Source organism: Mixophyes fleayi, chromosome 1 (assembly GCF_038048845.1).
Source record: "Mixophyes fleayi isolate aMixFle1 chromosome 1, aMixFle1.hap1, whole genome shotgun sequence".
In the NCBI taxonomy this organism is placed as follows: Eukaryota; Metazoa; Chordata; class Amphibia; order Anura; family Limnodynastidae; genus Mixophyes; species Mixophyes fleayi.
This window is the reverse complement of record NC_134402.1, coordinates 133,516,091-133,531,682: the sequence shown is the minus strand read 5'-3', so window position 1 is coordinate 133,531,682 and position 15,592 is coordinate 133,516,091. Positions and strand designations below refer to the sequence as shown.

General features: G+C 44.4%; 1 protein-coding gene across 1 annotated transcript; it reads right to left on the bottom strand.

Annotated features, from left to right (window-relative positions):
• Nucleotides 1-204: 204 nt before the first annotated feature.
• On the bottom strand, nt 205-5,470 carry LOC142138907 (uncharacterized). Its single transcript, XM_075196056.1, has 4 exons — nt 4,870-5,470; nt 4,506-4,589; nt 3,949-4,028; nt 205-348 (listed from the first exon to the last, which is right to left on the bottom strand). Exons 1-4 carry the CDS (start codon nt 5,372-5,374, stop codon nt 205-207), a joined length of 813 nt encoding a protein of 270 aa, XP_075052157.1. The 5' UTR covers nt 5,375-5,470.
• Between the last annotated feature and the right edge of the window lie 10,122 nt (nt 5,471-15,592).

Genomic DNA, 15,592 nt, shown 5'->3' with positions numbered 1-15,592 from the left:
GAGAAAAGGAGCACCAACCCCACCTTGACCTTGCTGCCACCGCCACATCATGGCCGCGAACCAACGCCCCAACCATAATAGGACCCCCTCAACCATGGCTCCCCGACGCGATAACCTAGCAAAAGGCTTGGGAGGCCAACGCATTATACTTCAGAATGCCTCAACATAAGCTAGCCATACCCCGGCCATGATGAAGTGGACATTTCATGCACAATGTGCAAGTATTTCCACTTGACCATCCCCTCCTATGGACGGGTCTCCAAGTAACAGGCGGAAATACATACGCTCCCCTAAGCCAGTTGTATAGGGCTTATAGCTAGTTTCACCCATGCCACCTTGTGAAAGCGCCTAGAACAAAGAAACAAAAGAAAAGAAGGGCATGTACCACGGGCACTCAATTGCTTCTCCGCATATCCCCATGATTTAAGGCCATAAGGTTTCCATTAGCACTTTATTGGTAAACATTACACAGTGAAATAGTCACGCCTTTATCCCGCGACACTGGGTTCCCGAGAAGCAATGAAACCTTAATCCAATACTAAGCCTGCGTGTCGTCTGTGCCTATGCGAAGCGTGGGACTCCGTCCCCGTGCGGCTGGGAGGAAACCCTCTGGTCCATAAAAGGTTTGGCCTGCGGGCTGATAAAGACCCACATATGGGGGCTACATGTTGCAATACTCGAGCAGGAGTTACCTGCTAGGAGGGACAGCTGCTGGCAGGGGAGCCACCCCCATCACCTACTGAGTCCTCTGGGTGGGTACTCCCCCAAAATATCTGTGTTCCCGGGACCTCTGTCCCGAAGCTCGGCAGGGGGCACAACCCACCGCCATGCTGTACATGCTGGAAATCAGTAAGAATGGCTGCGTGATCTAATGTCTCAATTTGCAGAGGGGGAAGCCACCATCCCTACCGCTCTATAGACCCAAACTGAATATGCGGCCTTGCTGTCCCTCCCCCGGCACTCCCAGAGCCTGCTCACCGCTCGGGGATGCGCCGGAGTAATGGCAGCAGGACGTGCCGTCACTTCCGGTTCTATGCCCGGACGGAGAAGTAACATCCCCCGTGGGCAGCGCCAGGGAGCAGGAAAGGTGCCCGCTCACCCTCGTGGAGGGAGAACGGGGCACCCTAGAAATAGAAGAGAGGCAGAGAACCAGACAGGGGACATAAGGGATCTGAATGGCGCTCCATACTAACAGGGGATAAAGTTAGAATTGGAAGGCAAACAGGAGGAAAATAAATTAGAATGAAACAGCGGGGGAGTGAGGGAGAAAAATGGTAACCAGTGGTAAAAAAAAAGGGGAGGGAAAGGAAAGAAGGGGAGAATGAAAAAACAAACAGAAAGTGGGAGAGAGGGAGGGGGGGAGGGGGAGGGAGAATGTGATGAAGACACTGAGGGCAGAAACCAAAAACTGTACAAAATAAACCTAAGAGGAAACAAAACATGGGAGAGTAGACAGAGAGAAAAAACAGTCAAACAAACAGTAAAGAGAATGAAAATAGTAAACCTATGAATAAATGCACTAGGGGACAGGCATGGAGAGCACAGTGATACTTATCCACCATCGTCCAGAAGCCAAGAGACTGCTTAACTCTCCGTCCATCTAACTTATGTGCTATGCCTGGTCCTCCCATATTACATCAGATGGGCGTACTCCCTTTAGTTAAACTATTAACCCCCAGAGTACCAACTACAGTTTAATGATCCAGCTTTAAGCTGGGTACACACTACAGAATTTTCCACCAACTTTCTATGCCGATCGATTTTACATCCGATCAATGGTCCGATCGCTCAGTCCATGGACTGCATAAACACTTAATATGGATAATCAATTCACACAAATGGAAGTTGAATTAAAACTGGTTATAAAATAGTAGTAGGATGCATAACAGTTAACAAAGCTACAGTGCATATATTGACAAATTAAGTTGTTTTTCTGTTTCTTGGACAGTGTTGCTCAAGGTATATGAGGAAACATGTCTAAAATATATTTATAGCGTATTTTGTCTAAAATGAAATGTGCCCTCCATTATTCATGATGGGAAATTGGGAAGCTGTGGTACTGTAAGTCTACACCAGATAAGATGAGGCAAGGTCTACTTGGATTTATGCCTGTATCTGGGGGCATGTGGGGTGATGTTGAGTGGTCCTGTCAAGTGGAGTGATAGTATTTGTTAAAGTCTTATATGATATTATATCTACGTATTAGTTTGTGACTTTAGGGCATAAAGTGCTTGCAAAGTTTATATGTAATCACCATTGTTCTGATTGAATACAATGGTCTGTATTGTGCATACAAGAATAAAAGAGCATATACTGAAGAGACTTCGGGCTAGATTTACTATCAGGCGTGTTTGTAAACCCGCCGACTTTCGGCGGATTTGGCAGCGGTTTAGCCATCGCCGGATTTACTAAGGCTGAACCCGCCGTCCAAACGGCCAAAAATGATGTTTCCAAACCCGCCTCTGTATACATCGCCATGACGGTTTCAACAATGTTCAACATACAAACAGCCGGATTTACTATTAGGGGGTTTATAAAGCCGCCGGAAAACCGCCATTCAATAGACCAAAATGAAAGCGCTGCTTGTGAGCGGCGAGATTGCTCAAACAGTGTGCTGTTTCAGATATTTGGGCAATCAGAACAGAAGGAAAAGGGCCATTTCATGTACAAAGTTTTTTACTTTGGGATTGTATATGTTAAAAGGCCAGTGTCTTGTAATTGCAGTGTTGTTTTGGTTTCTTTTTCTCTTGTGTCTTCCCACCATGCAATTTATTTACTGATTTAGTAGAGGTGTGTTATAGCGTACCTTTGTACTTTGGTAAACTAGGTTCAGGTTACTAGAATAATCGGGTTGTGTGGCTATGTATGCACCTGAAAAGGGGTCTGAAATTATCCTGGCTGGCTGTTTGATACATAATCTAGCAATACATCAACTTACCCCACCGATTATTGCAGTAGACAGTGAAGAAGAAGGGGTCCGTGTCACATGGTGATGTACAGAGCACAGAGGGCGGAAGGGAGATTAGAGACCGTCTAATTGCAAACTACTTTACGTGTAAGTACATAGTATGAAAAACATTTTTTCCTCAAAAATGTGTTTTATGTGAGTGCAATTTTAGTATTTTATTGTAAAATTTTTGTACATTGGAACCTTTAAAAACAGGATAGTGTGTACTCCTCATGTGGTAAATATGAACATCCCTGGAATGTGACAGTCAGAGGTCAATGTTTACGTGAAATTAGTGCATAGTTGTTAAACAATCAGTATACTCTTGTTTAATGTGCAGAAAAGAAAGACTGACACAATAGAAATTTAACTGCATTTATTGCAGAACACAATAAATAAAAACGTATAATGGTTATAGAAACTTGACAAAACATTAATAAATAACAAACATTGTGCTAGCGATGCCTTTTTGCAGGCATATCGCTATGCTTGGTGGCACTCTCTCCCCTCCCTCGCCCACCCCTGGTGCGAGCACCTCTCCTTGGAGGAGTACTCTGTAGAGATGTGGTAGGCGTACTAGCGGCACTGGTGGAGGCCGATGAAAAAGGGGCCGGCAAGCGGGCAATCAGTTCCTGCTGGAGTTGGCCTGCCAGCCGGATAACATTGGCATTCCCCTCGCGAATGGAGGAATGCATGGCGTCCACAGACCCAGACATTTGGGCCAGCTGCACATTTGTCTGCTCCAAAGCGCTTGCCAGCCGGTTTATTGCAGCAGGGATTTGGCTCGTGGAGCGGTGTATTCGCCTCAACTGGGCCGCAATTTGTGACATGTGCCCAGTTTGCCTGTCCATGAACAATGTCTGTTGCTGCTGGAATGCGCCAATAGACAGCGCCATTTCTCTGGCTGGGTCCATAGTTTCAGGTGCAGGTTGGTGGTGTGATGGTTCAGCAGGGCCAGGTGAAACTTCCTGGAGGCCAGACACAGGGGCATCCACTGTTACCAGGGTGATGGTCGTTTGATCCTCTGGCTCAGGGGACATTTCCAATGACTCCGCTTGAGGTGGCTGGTATGAAGAGGGCCCTGTGTATGAAAAATGACGGTAAGTATATAGGATATAATAAGTTTGTATATTGCATTCTGAACACTGGATAGGAAAGAATATTCTTTAGCAACTACAGATTCTTTCACAATGTTTGCATTCCTGATTTCTAGTCCTATGCTACCTGCTTACGGATGCACTTATTATCCTTTTAATACCCATTATCATTTGGACTGTGTAGTACATGCTGGGTTATTTTGACTAAACTACATGCTATAAAAAGTGGAGATGTTGCCTATAGCAACCAATCAGATTTTAGCTGTCATTTTGTTGAATGCAATAAATAAAGTAAAGGTATATTCTGATGGGTTACTATAGGCAACATATCAGTTTAGTAAAATGTAGCCCAAACTTCTCATTGCAAACAATTAAAAAAAAAATAAAAAAAAATTGACAGCAACATTTGCACAGAAAATCAATTAACTCCATTATTTCTCTCCTAAACAGAAATCACGCACCTGCTTGCTCGTCTGTGCCCGAATCTCTCGCTGAAGGTGGAGGTGTAGGTCTGGCACTGGGACTGAACTGCGGTCCTGGCGAATCTGGATGTATTAGAAAAAGCATACAATGTATTTCCATAAAAAACAATTTCCAAATATACTGTTTTTAAACCTTTACAAACTATTAGAGTCAAAAATACACTTTGAAAAACAACCAAAAAAAAAATAACAAATAAGAAAAAACGTTTGCACAGAGATAAGAGGTTTTAAAAAGAGAAAAGCAGTTTTAAAAAGAAAAAAGCAGTTTTAAAAAGAAAAAAGGAGTTTTAAAAAGAAAAAAACATTTAAAATACTGTTAGGGTAAAAAAACCAAATAACTCACCAACTACTTGGCCAAAAGAGGGCGAATCGGTGTCCTGCACATTTATGCCCTCTACAATTTCAGCCGGCATTATCTGGCGCAGCTCCTCCTCGTACGTGGTGTACTCCATACGAAGTGGGGGGCCACCACCCGTGCGCCTTGTCGACCTCCTTTCCTGGGCCATCTTCTCTTTAAGCCTCCTCTTAATATCAGAGAAGCGCTTGCGGCAGTGTGCCACTGTCCGCTTCAGTGGGCCCACCGCGTTCACGGCCTCACAGACTCTCCCCCACAGTTGGTGACGCCGCCTTAGAGGAGTCCGGGCTGCCAGGTTCCCTAGGATGACCTCGTAGCAGGGAATGATGTTGTGCACCAACACACAATTCTCATCATGTGAGAAGCGCACATTCCTCCCTGTCTTGGTCTTCCTGCCCTGTCCTGTCTCCTCAACCTCTCCCTCTCCCTCCTCTGACCCCTCAACCTCCATCTCCCTCTCCTCAGCCTGTTCTCCCCTCCTATCTCTGGACATTTTTACCCAGAAGACAGAAAAACACAAAACACTGAAGGACTTACAAACACAAAGAACAAACTACACTACCTACAGACACACTCTCCACACAGTCACACACAAGTAACACAGACAAAGGACAAGTCAAATACAAAAAATACAAGACAGAAAATAAATGAGAAAATAAATGTACAAAACAGGAAAAAACCACAGGACTACTCACACTTCAATCAGATATCGCTCCACCAATCCACCAAACTCCAACTCTCACCAAACCCCTATCCTCCAAACTCCTCTCACAAAACTCCTCTAAACCCTATCAGAGAAAAAAGTGTCAGGCCAGTGGTTTATATAGGGCTTGTGATGTCAAATCTACTGAGTTTGAAAATAGCCAATAGTAACAGGCCAGGAGACAGGTGTGATTTTCAAAAAAACCGCCTTTACACAAAAGCGCCGTCATTTAAAGCAAAAGCGCCATGTTCTATTCAAAGCCGCCGGCGGCTTTGAGCATTACATCCCGCCGTTACATCGCCGGCGGCTTCAAATTGAAGCTGAAATGCGCCCATTAGTAAATCCGGCTGTTTGCAATGCAAACACGCCGGAAAACCGCCGCGATGCATGGCGGTTTGAAGCCGTCATGCATCACGCCTGATAGTAAATCTAGCCCTTCGTCTTTGACTAATTCCTGAAAACTTCCATATCATTTGGAGGTCCCTGACCAAGATCCTAACTCCATAATACCTGACCCGACGCACTAAGGAGGATCAGCTTTGAGTACTTGAACCAAGGTAAGACATTTTCTTACTCTGTTTCAAGTGCTTAATTGCTGGTCACCTGCTGTTGTGTAAGGCTTTATGGTAGGTTTCTCACATAAGTCTCTTCATTATATTACATATCCAGAGTGCTAAAGGAACATTTTATACATTGTATTGAGGTGTTTAAACCAGTAGCATATTTTGTATTCCATCTTTTTCAAGTATAATCTGAGAGTATGATGATTGTGTGAAATTGTGTGGACCCTTGTAGCGATTGATTCTGGTGGGGGTCCAAGCAGAGGAGAACTCAGTAACTCCTCTGACTTGGGTGTCGAGGATACCTCTCAGAGTTCAAAGTGCTGTATTGTGGTTGTTAAAGCTGTATCATCAGACGTGGTGACTGCGGAGGACTGCTAGAGGTTGTAGCACCCAGCTCCCAAAGTCGGAAGACTTAACACTGTGAGTACCCTGGGTTGAAGAAAATATAGTGACTCACAATGGGAGGGAGATCCTCAGCAGGTGAAAAATACAATGTGTTTTTACCTTATGGCTGCCCAGGTAGTGTAAGGCTACGAAAGTATGGAAATGAGAGTGTGCAGAATTTGAAAAAATGGAATAGAAAATGCCCAGGTTTCCCTTTGACTGGTACCTTTGATAGAAATTTGTTAATAGAGATGAAGAAACATGTCGGTAAGTCAGAATCAGAAAAAAAGCATATAATCAGTGGGTTATGGAGGCAGTTAGCTGTGTTCCACCTGCATATGTAGAACAGACTATGAAGTTACAGACAAAAGGTCCAGACCATGACAGAAGTTACGATGTACATGAGAACTTAGAAACAGATGCTATGCTTGCTGTGATTTCTGCAGCATCAGGACTAACAGCAACGAAAATAGCTGCACCTGAAGTTAAAGGAAAACATGTCATTGAAGAAACAGAACACGGAGCTAAAGGCATGCATACATCAGGAAAAGGTGAACCTCCAGTACATATGGGCAGGTACGCTGAACCAAAGTTAGTGGGAGACTGTGAGGAATATTATGATTCAGACACACACAGAGAGAGAGGCCCCTGTCATTGACAAAACAGGAACAAAATTATTTCACGTAAATGACTCCAAGCAAGAAACGCATAAAAGAAATGTAATCTTATGTGAAGACAAAATGTGGACCTAGAATTCTAAAAGTAATTTCCGTGTAAACCAGACTGGACTTGCATACAGGCAGTTAAACAGAGATATAATGAGTCAGTGAGAGATTATTATGGATGATTTTGTCAAGAGGCTGAACGTTATGGTGGGTTCTAAGCAATTTTGTAGGAGAATAGTGTACTAGAATATCTCATGTTGCAAACATTTTTAGACGGTCTTAGACCAAACATTAAAACTCGTGTAACCACGAGTGTGCCCATGTGGGGAAAGCATGAATTCCATGAAATGGTCCAGGAAGCACAGGCACATGAGGATAATTTAAATGCACAAACACAAAAGAAAGCCATTGCAGCACAAGATAAATTAATGAATGTACAATTTAAAGCGGATTATAGGGCTACTCTAAATGTGCAGGGTTACAGACCAAGGTTTGATAAATCTGCAATTACTTGCTACAGTTGTCAAAAGAAGGGCCATTTCTTAAGGGAATGTACAAAACCAAGAAAGAAAAGGTATCCCCAGGGTAAGTCTCATCAAGATGAGCAAACTGAGGGAGAGGAGATGCAATGACTACCAAAGGCAACACCCGTGTTACAAATGCCACTTATTCAATGTAAATCCCAAGAGCCCACAGTTAATTTGGTAATACAGGGAAAAGAGCAACCTTTTTTTCGACACAGGTGCTGCAAGATCTTTGATATCTGTAAAACAAAGATACCCACTAACTGAAAATGTAATACATGCTGTTGGTGTGGAAAACAAAGTGATACCATTAAGAGAGACAGAAAAGCTACCTGTCACTATAGGACCACTTACCAGTGAGCATTCTTTCCTTTTAGCTGCAGATGCTCCTACCAATTTGTTGGGCAGGGACTTGCTTTGCAAATTGGGGTGCACAGTATTCTGTACAGCTGATGGGGATATTTACAAGTACCAGACAAGCACAAAGATATAGTCAATAGTGCATTACAGGATGACCCTAGTAGATTTGATAGTGCACTATCTGTAGTCAATGTGACACCAGAAATGTCTCAAACGCTTGATATGGTACCTGAGAAGTTATGGGCAACAAGCTTACATGATGTAGGGAAAACTCTGACAGTTACTCCGGTACAGGTTAAACTGAAACCAGGAGCAGTTATTCCTAGCAGACCACAATATCCATTGTCTCCAGAGGTGGAGAAGGGTATTTTACCTGTAATTCAAGAGCTGTTAGAAAAAAAAAGTATTGATTAAGACTCAAAGCCCTGCAAATTCTCCAATTTTTCCCATAAAGAAACATGGTGGGCGTGGCTATCGGCTAATTCAAGACCTAAGGACAATCAATTGAATTGTAGAACCCCTACATTCAGTTGTCCAGTTGTCCCAAATCCTGCCACAATTCTGTTGCAGATTCCGTTTGAAAGTACACACTTTATAGTGATTGACTTATGTGCGGCTTTTTTTAGCATACCTATACACCCAGACAGTCAGTATCTTTTTGCATTTACATACAGAACCAAACAGTACACTTGGACCCAAACTCTTCAAGGGTGGGCAAACAGCCCCAGTATTTATAGTCAAAATCTGGCAGATAACTTGCAGTCACTCATTTTACCAGGTGAATCTGTACTCATCCAGTATGTGGATGATTTGCTGCTATGTTCACCTAATTACACTACCTCAATTTTAGACACTAAAGCACTGCTTGTTTTTCTGGCAGAAAATGGACACACAGTCTCAAAAGACAAAATGCAATTATGTCAAGAGAGAGTCACTTATATTGGACATTGCCTAAGACAAGGGTTCAGACACCTCTCAACAGATAGGTTGAGAGCAATACAAGATATCAAGCCACCTATCAATAAAAGGAAACTAAGAGGGTTTCTTGGCCTAACTTCCTACTTTAGACAGTGGGTCCGAAATTTATCTCAAATATCAGCTCCATTGTATGACTTAACAAAGACTGCGGTTCCAGAACCATTTGTTTACACAGAGGAGACAAAAGCATTGTTTGAAACATTAAAGGAAGCATTGCTCAGGACTCCTGCACTGGGAATACCAAATTATGACATACCCTTCTCACTGTTTTGTCATGAATATGATGGACATGCTACAGGTGTACTAGTCCAAAAACTATAGCACACAGCAAGACCCAGTTGCTAAGGGATTTCCAAGTTGTTTAAAAGCAATTGCGGCTGCTGCACTCATGCTGGAGAAATCATCAGACATTGTATTGGGGTGCCCCCTCAAGGTACATGTACCTCATGCAGTAGCCGCACTGTTAAATTGTAAGAAAGCCAAACATTTCGCTACTGCTCGAATTACAAAGTGGGAGCTGGCTTTAATTTTACCTCAAAACATAGAACTGATACAATGTAATGTGTTGAATCCCGCCTCTTTAATGCCCATAAATGAAACTGATGAGTTTCAGAGAGAGGAGTGGGGAAATAATGTCAGCACTGATGATCATGATTGTTTGAGACATGCTGATGAGCAGACACTGCCAAGGCTTGATTTAAGTGAGATACCACTTCAAAACCCTGACTTAACCTTTTATGTGGATGGCAGCTGCCACAAGAAGACTGAGACAGGCGCAGTCCAAACAGGTTATACTGTAGTCGGTGATATCCAAACTGTATTTTCAGCACCACTAACAAAACCTCACTCTGCACAGCCGGCCGAACTAAAAGCACTAACAAAAGCATGCCAGCTAGCAGAAAATAGAAGTGTTAACATATACACAGACTCCTGTTATGCATTTGGCGTTTGTCATGATTTCGTAGAAAGAGATTTTTTAACTGCAACGGGTTCACCCATTGCGCATGCAGAGGCAGTAAAAGAGTTGATAGCAGCCATACAGTACCTTCGCAAATTGCTGTTATAAAGTGTCAACAACATAGGACAGGACTTGATGAAGTTACCAAGGGTAACCATAGAGCCGATATTGCAGACAAAGCTGCTGCACAAATGGGAATTGAGACAGAACAAACATGTACACTACAGAATGTTTGTTTGTTTACCTGATGTACAAACACTAATTGATATGCAAATTGTTTGTGATTCACAGGAAAAGGCCAAGTAGGAAGATGTAGGATGCTCACAAGATGAGCTTGGCATGTTGCGCAGCAAGGAAGGCAAGCCTGTCGCCCCAAGATCACTCTTGCCCGCATTGGCACAAATGTCTCATGGATTGACCTATGCAGGTAAGATGACCATGGTTGGTCTGATTCAGACATATTGGCATGCGCCTGGATTTACACCAGTAGCAGCTAAGTACTGTGCATCTTGCATTATTTGTTTAAAAAGTAATGCAGGAAGACGAGTAAAGACGATAACTTCACATCTTCCACAAACTGACTGTCCTTTTCAATTCTTTCAGATAGACTTTATTCAACTTACAAAAGTTAGGATGTTGCAATATGTGTTAATTTGTGTAGATCAATTTAGAGGTTGGATTGAAGGTTATGCAGTTGCAAGTAACACAGCTTCAATTACGGCAAAGAAACTAGTACATGAGTTTGTATGTAGGTATGGTATACCCTACGTCATATCCTCAGACCAAGGCCCAAATTTCACAGGAGTAGTGTTTCAGAAAATGTGTTAATTAATTGGAATTGGTCATCAACTCCACACACCATACCATCCACAGAGTAGTGGAAAATTAGAAAGATTCAATGGGACAATTAAAAACAAACTCTCAAAAATATGCAAAGAAACCAAGTTATTATGGCCTGAGGCATTGCCCATAGTGCTACACTCAATTAGAGTGACTACCAGAGGACCTTTGAACATCTCCCCATACAAGATCTTATTTAGAAGGTTGCCTAATGTTGTTGTTGCTCCCGCATATGAACTAAGTGCTGCAAATGACCTAATTGTGAACCATTTGATTTCACTCAGCAACCAGCTTAAGAAAATCTTGAATGTTTGCTAAACGCTAAACTTACTACAACAGCAACCCGACCCTAACAACTCTCTAATGGTCGGCAACTCAACTAAATTAAACAACTATAACTAACTAGGTGTGGTGTACTAACAGGAACTACTTACTGTACTCTATGGAGAACACCAGCCGGTGTTCACGGACTACTCCGGAGGGCGGTTCCTAACCCCCTCACCCAGGTCGTACCAAGAAGACTGTCTTCTTGCTATGGGGTCACCCACGGATCCTAAGGACCGGCTGCACAAGGCCCGGCTGAGGTTCATTGGAACAGCACACTAACTTGGGAGTCGACTGCCGCACGGAACAGCCGATCGTAACTGAACCGCCCGACTGCCTCCACCCAGGTATCAAACATGTGTCCGTCCACCCGGAACTGCCAGAGAACCTGCATGGAACTCGGGCTTGTGACACTCAACCAGAACCACGGGCCACCCCTGGAACTGAATCAAGCTGTGCTGCACTGCCACTGACTCACTCAGTCACCCCCTCTGGAAACCAGTGTAACCCAAGGGACCTATGGGACGAGAAAACTATGTGTGCTCTCCCCTAGTTATGTGTACCAGCTGGTAACTACACTTATCCCCACAGTGCAGGTTAGTACAGGACAACAACAAGTACAAGAGCCTACCTTTAATGGGGGCATGACATCTTGCACCTGGAAACAAATATGTAGCACACCAAAAATACAGTATACAAGCAAAACTCGCCGCACAGACAGAATAAAAACAGTAATACAGTATTTTGCAAGCTACTCACCAGAGTACACAGCTGCTAGCCAACCAGCTGGTTGCTACACCACCAACACGAGCCTTCTGCTCTACTGTTAACTTCTACTCTCAGTGTACTCACCTCTTACACAGGACCGCGCCCTACACTAGTCAGGGCTTTCTCACGCCTTTGACTACACCACCAGGGCCTTATGCCCTCCTGCTTAGGCCTCTAACTAGGGCCTTGTGCCCTGTCTCCCAGGGGACACTAGCCCCTGCCTAACTAGGCCTTGTGGCCTTCCTCACTATGGCCTCTGGGCCACTAACTATAAGGGCCTTGTGCCCTTAGGACACTTTGGGCTTATGCCCACTACCTAACTAAATAACACTACCACTACCTTATAGGGGCCTAGTGCCCAACTCCCTGGGCCTTGTGCCCCTAACTTGCTGCCCACGGGCCTAGTGCCCGACTTTATAGTGAGTATACTCACCTGCTCTGTGCAGGATACTCAGCTTGCCACGCCATCTCCTTTCTTCCAGACCCTCCAGCCGGCGGCGCCTCCTCCACTTTGGTGCAGCAGCCAGGTGTCACTCACCGGACTGTGGGTGCTACTTCTAAGGTAGCTAGGAACCGTGTCCGTCCATTATAATGAGGTACTGCACATGTGCAGTCCCTTCTAACCTTCAGTTCTGTTCCTTTAACTTAATTGGCTGATCAGGCAACACTCCCTATATTGAGCACCTGTGGTCAATACCACGTGGCCTGATCTTGGAGTCTCATTCCTCATGAGTCTCTGAAGGTGTTCCAGTGCCTCCTCGTGTGTTCAGCTTATGCTGATTCCTGTTTGCCGTTTGTGGTTTCCAGACCACTTCTACTCCTCGTGTTCCTAGTGACTTCAGCAGCTGATTCCTATCCGCTGCCTCCGTGTATCTACAGTTACAGATTACTGCAAACTCTCCTGTGTTTCATCGTGACTCCAGCAGCTGATTCCTATCCGCTGCCTCCGTGTGTCCAACAAGTTACAGATCTCTCCAACTCTCCTGTGTTACATCGCTACTGTTCCAAGCTGATTCCTGTTAGCTACTTCAGCGTGTATACAGAGTCCTGTTAGTCTCAGCGCTCCAGTCTGCATTCTACCTGCCGTCAGCTGACCCGCTGCCTACTGCTTCTACAGTGTGTCCATTTGTGTCAACTTGTCTGTTAGCATCGAATCTACGCTCCTCGGCTTCCAGCTCTGCTACATCGCTTCAGCTCTCCCGTGGTCTCCTGCTGTTCAATTCGATATACTACTGCTTCCTGAGTATTTTGTCGTCCTTGCTGGCCTACCTACAGTGCGCTGCACCTACCTGCCGCTTCCATTCTGCAAGGACTTCTCATCTCGTCAGTTCCCTGCCGCTCAGGTATCCCTGCAGCTATCTCTAACAGCCTGCTCATCTGAACCACGGTATGCATACTTCTCATTGACTGTGCTGGTGTATTGCATATCCATCTGGACTGAGTTGTTCTCCTCCGGAGTTTCCATCCTCTGAGACTATTGCTATTATTGACTGTGTTTCCTTTTGCTGGACTATTCTAGTGACTTTGTTTATCTGTGCAGTGCTGTTCATTCATTATTATTATTGTGTGCAGTTCAACGTGGGATCAAGTTCAGTGTACCCGTGTAGACTCTGCATTGCATTTATCTCCTCGTGTCCTTCCTCACATATATATTCAGTGGTACAACTTGCTAGAGGCAGACCACTGATTCCTGTTTCCCTGTGTCACCAGTTGCATATATCCTCTCACATAAGCAGTGGTACAACTTGCTACACGCAGACCACTGACTTCCCCGTTACCTTCACCTAGATTCCATTCCTTCACTACAGACAGCGGTACAACTTGCTATACGCAGACCGATGACTTCCACCTCCTTATTACTCCTGGACATTCTTTCTCACTATAGCAGTGGTACAACTTGCCGTGCGCAGACCACTGACTACCCTCACGTGTCCTTGTCCATCCGGATCCTGGTGTTCAGTTACCTATTGTTTACCAGTGCTGCTAGTCATAACACTTTCTGAGCATTCTCTAACCATCTGCTGTTTCCAGTTCCATTATCACCCTGCCACCAGAGTATCATATACCAACTCTACTGCTCTGATAAGACCATCAGCGGGTGATACTGGGTAAAGACTCCTAGTGCCCGTGACAGTAAGATCAGGCCATGACAGACCCAGATTCGGAACCCACAGCTAAAGAGATGCTGCAGCATCTGGTCACCCGTGTGGAACAACAGAATGTTCGTCAACAACTATTACTACAATGTTACCAGACGTTAGTCTCCCAAAGAACGTCTGGGCAGAATATTACAGCTTCTCTTGATGCTCCTGTGCTTTCCTCCGTTTCCCCAGTGCCATCCCAGGTGTCTACGGCTTCCACGCTTCACCTGCCAACTCCGTCAAAGTATGATGGAGATCCCAAAACATGTAGAGGTTTCCTCAACCAATGCTCAGTACATTTTGAGCTCCAACCTCAAAACTTTTCTACTCATCGTTCCAGAGTGGCCTATCTCATCTCATTATTTTCCGGACAAGCTCTCGCATGGGCTTCCCCTCTGTGGGAAAGAAATGATCCGTTGTTACAGGATAGTGCCAAATTTATTTCCATGTTTCGTAATGTATTCGAAGAACCAGGTCGTGTTATTTCCACTGCCTCCAACATTCTTCGTTTACGACAGGGTTCTCGTACAGTAGGACAGTACGTCATTCAATTTAGGATCTTAGCCTCTGAGCTTCAGTGGAACACTGAAGCGTTAATTGCCGCCTTCTGGCAGGGGCTCTCGGATAAAATTAAAGATGCACTGACTACTCAAGAACTCCCTACGTCTTTAGAAGATTTGATTTCTCTTTGTCATCGTGTGGATCTCAGATTTCGTGAGAGGGACTCTGAGAGAACTACTTCAGCTAAAACATCTCTTCGTTCCACTTCTCAAATTCGTCCTGCTTCACCTCCGGTAATACCGATGGAGATTGGACGTTCCAAACTAACCTCTGCAGAGAGGAATCGAAGAATTAAGAATAGACTTTGTATCTATTGTGCTGATGCCACACATATGCTCCAGTCATGCCCCAAAAAATCGGGAAATGCCAGGCCCTAACTAGTTCTGGAGAGGTGAAGTTAGGGTCCCTGGAGTCCTCTCCATCTTCTACGAAATCAAAAATCTGTGCATTTGACGTTACCATTTCATTTGCTACTAAGTCTTTTGAGTCCCAAGCTCTGATTGATTCAGGAGCTGCGGGAAATTTCATTTCTGAATCCCTTGTAAATCAATGGTCCCTACCAGTGATTACCCTGAAGACTCCTATTACGGTGACTGCTATCGTTGGATCACGTATTATCAACGGTCTCATCACCCAAAGTACGTCTTCAGTGACCCTTCAGATTGGTGTTCTACACCGAGAAGAAATTTCGTTTTTAATCCTTCCTGTTACTACAAGTCCGATTGTTTTAGGCCTTCCATGGCTTCAATGTCATTCTCCCCAGATTGACTGGCGCACTCCTCAAGTTACGTCTTGGGGACCTGAATGTCATCAACATTGTCTTTCTCGTGTTGTTCCTCGTAAAATACAGCAAACCTCCATTTCACCTTCCTCACCGGGACTTCCTCCTCAGTATGCTTCATTTGCCGACGTCTTTGATAAAGCTCAGTCTGAACGTCTTCC

Excerpts from the sequence above, each read along its gene's own strand:
- LOC142138907 (XM_075196056.1), bottom strand. The coding sequence starts at position 5,374 with ATGTCCAGAGATAGGAGGGGAGAACAGGCTGAGGAGAGGGAGATGGAG. Across the intron at positions 4,029-4,505 it reads GGGCACAGACGAGCAAGCAG|GGCCCTCTTCATACCAGCCA; the intron begins GTGCGTGATTTC and ends TTTCATACACAG. Across the intron at positions 349-3,948 it reads ATCAAACGACCATCACCCTG|GCGCTTTCACAAGGTGGCAT; the intron begins GTAACAGTGGAT and ends TCTTTGTTCTAG.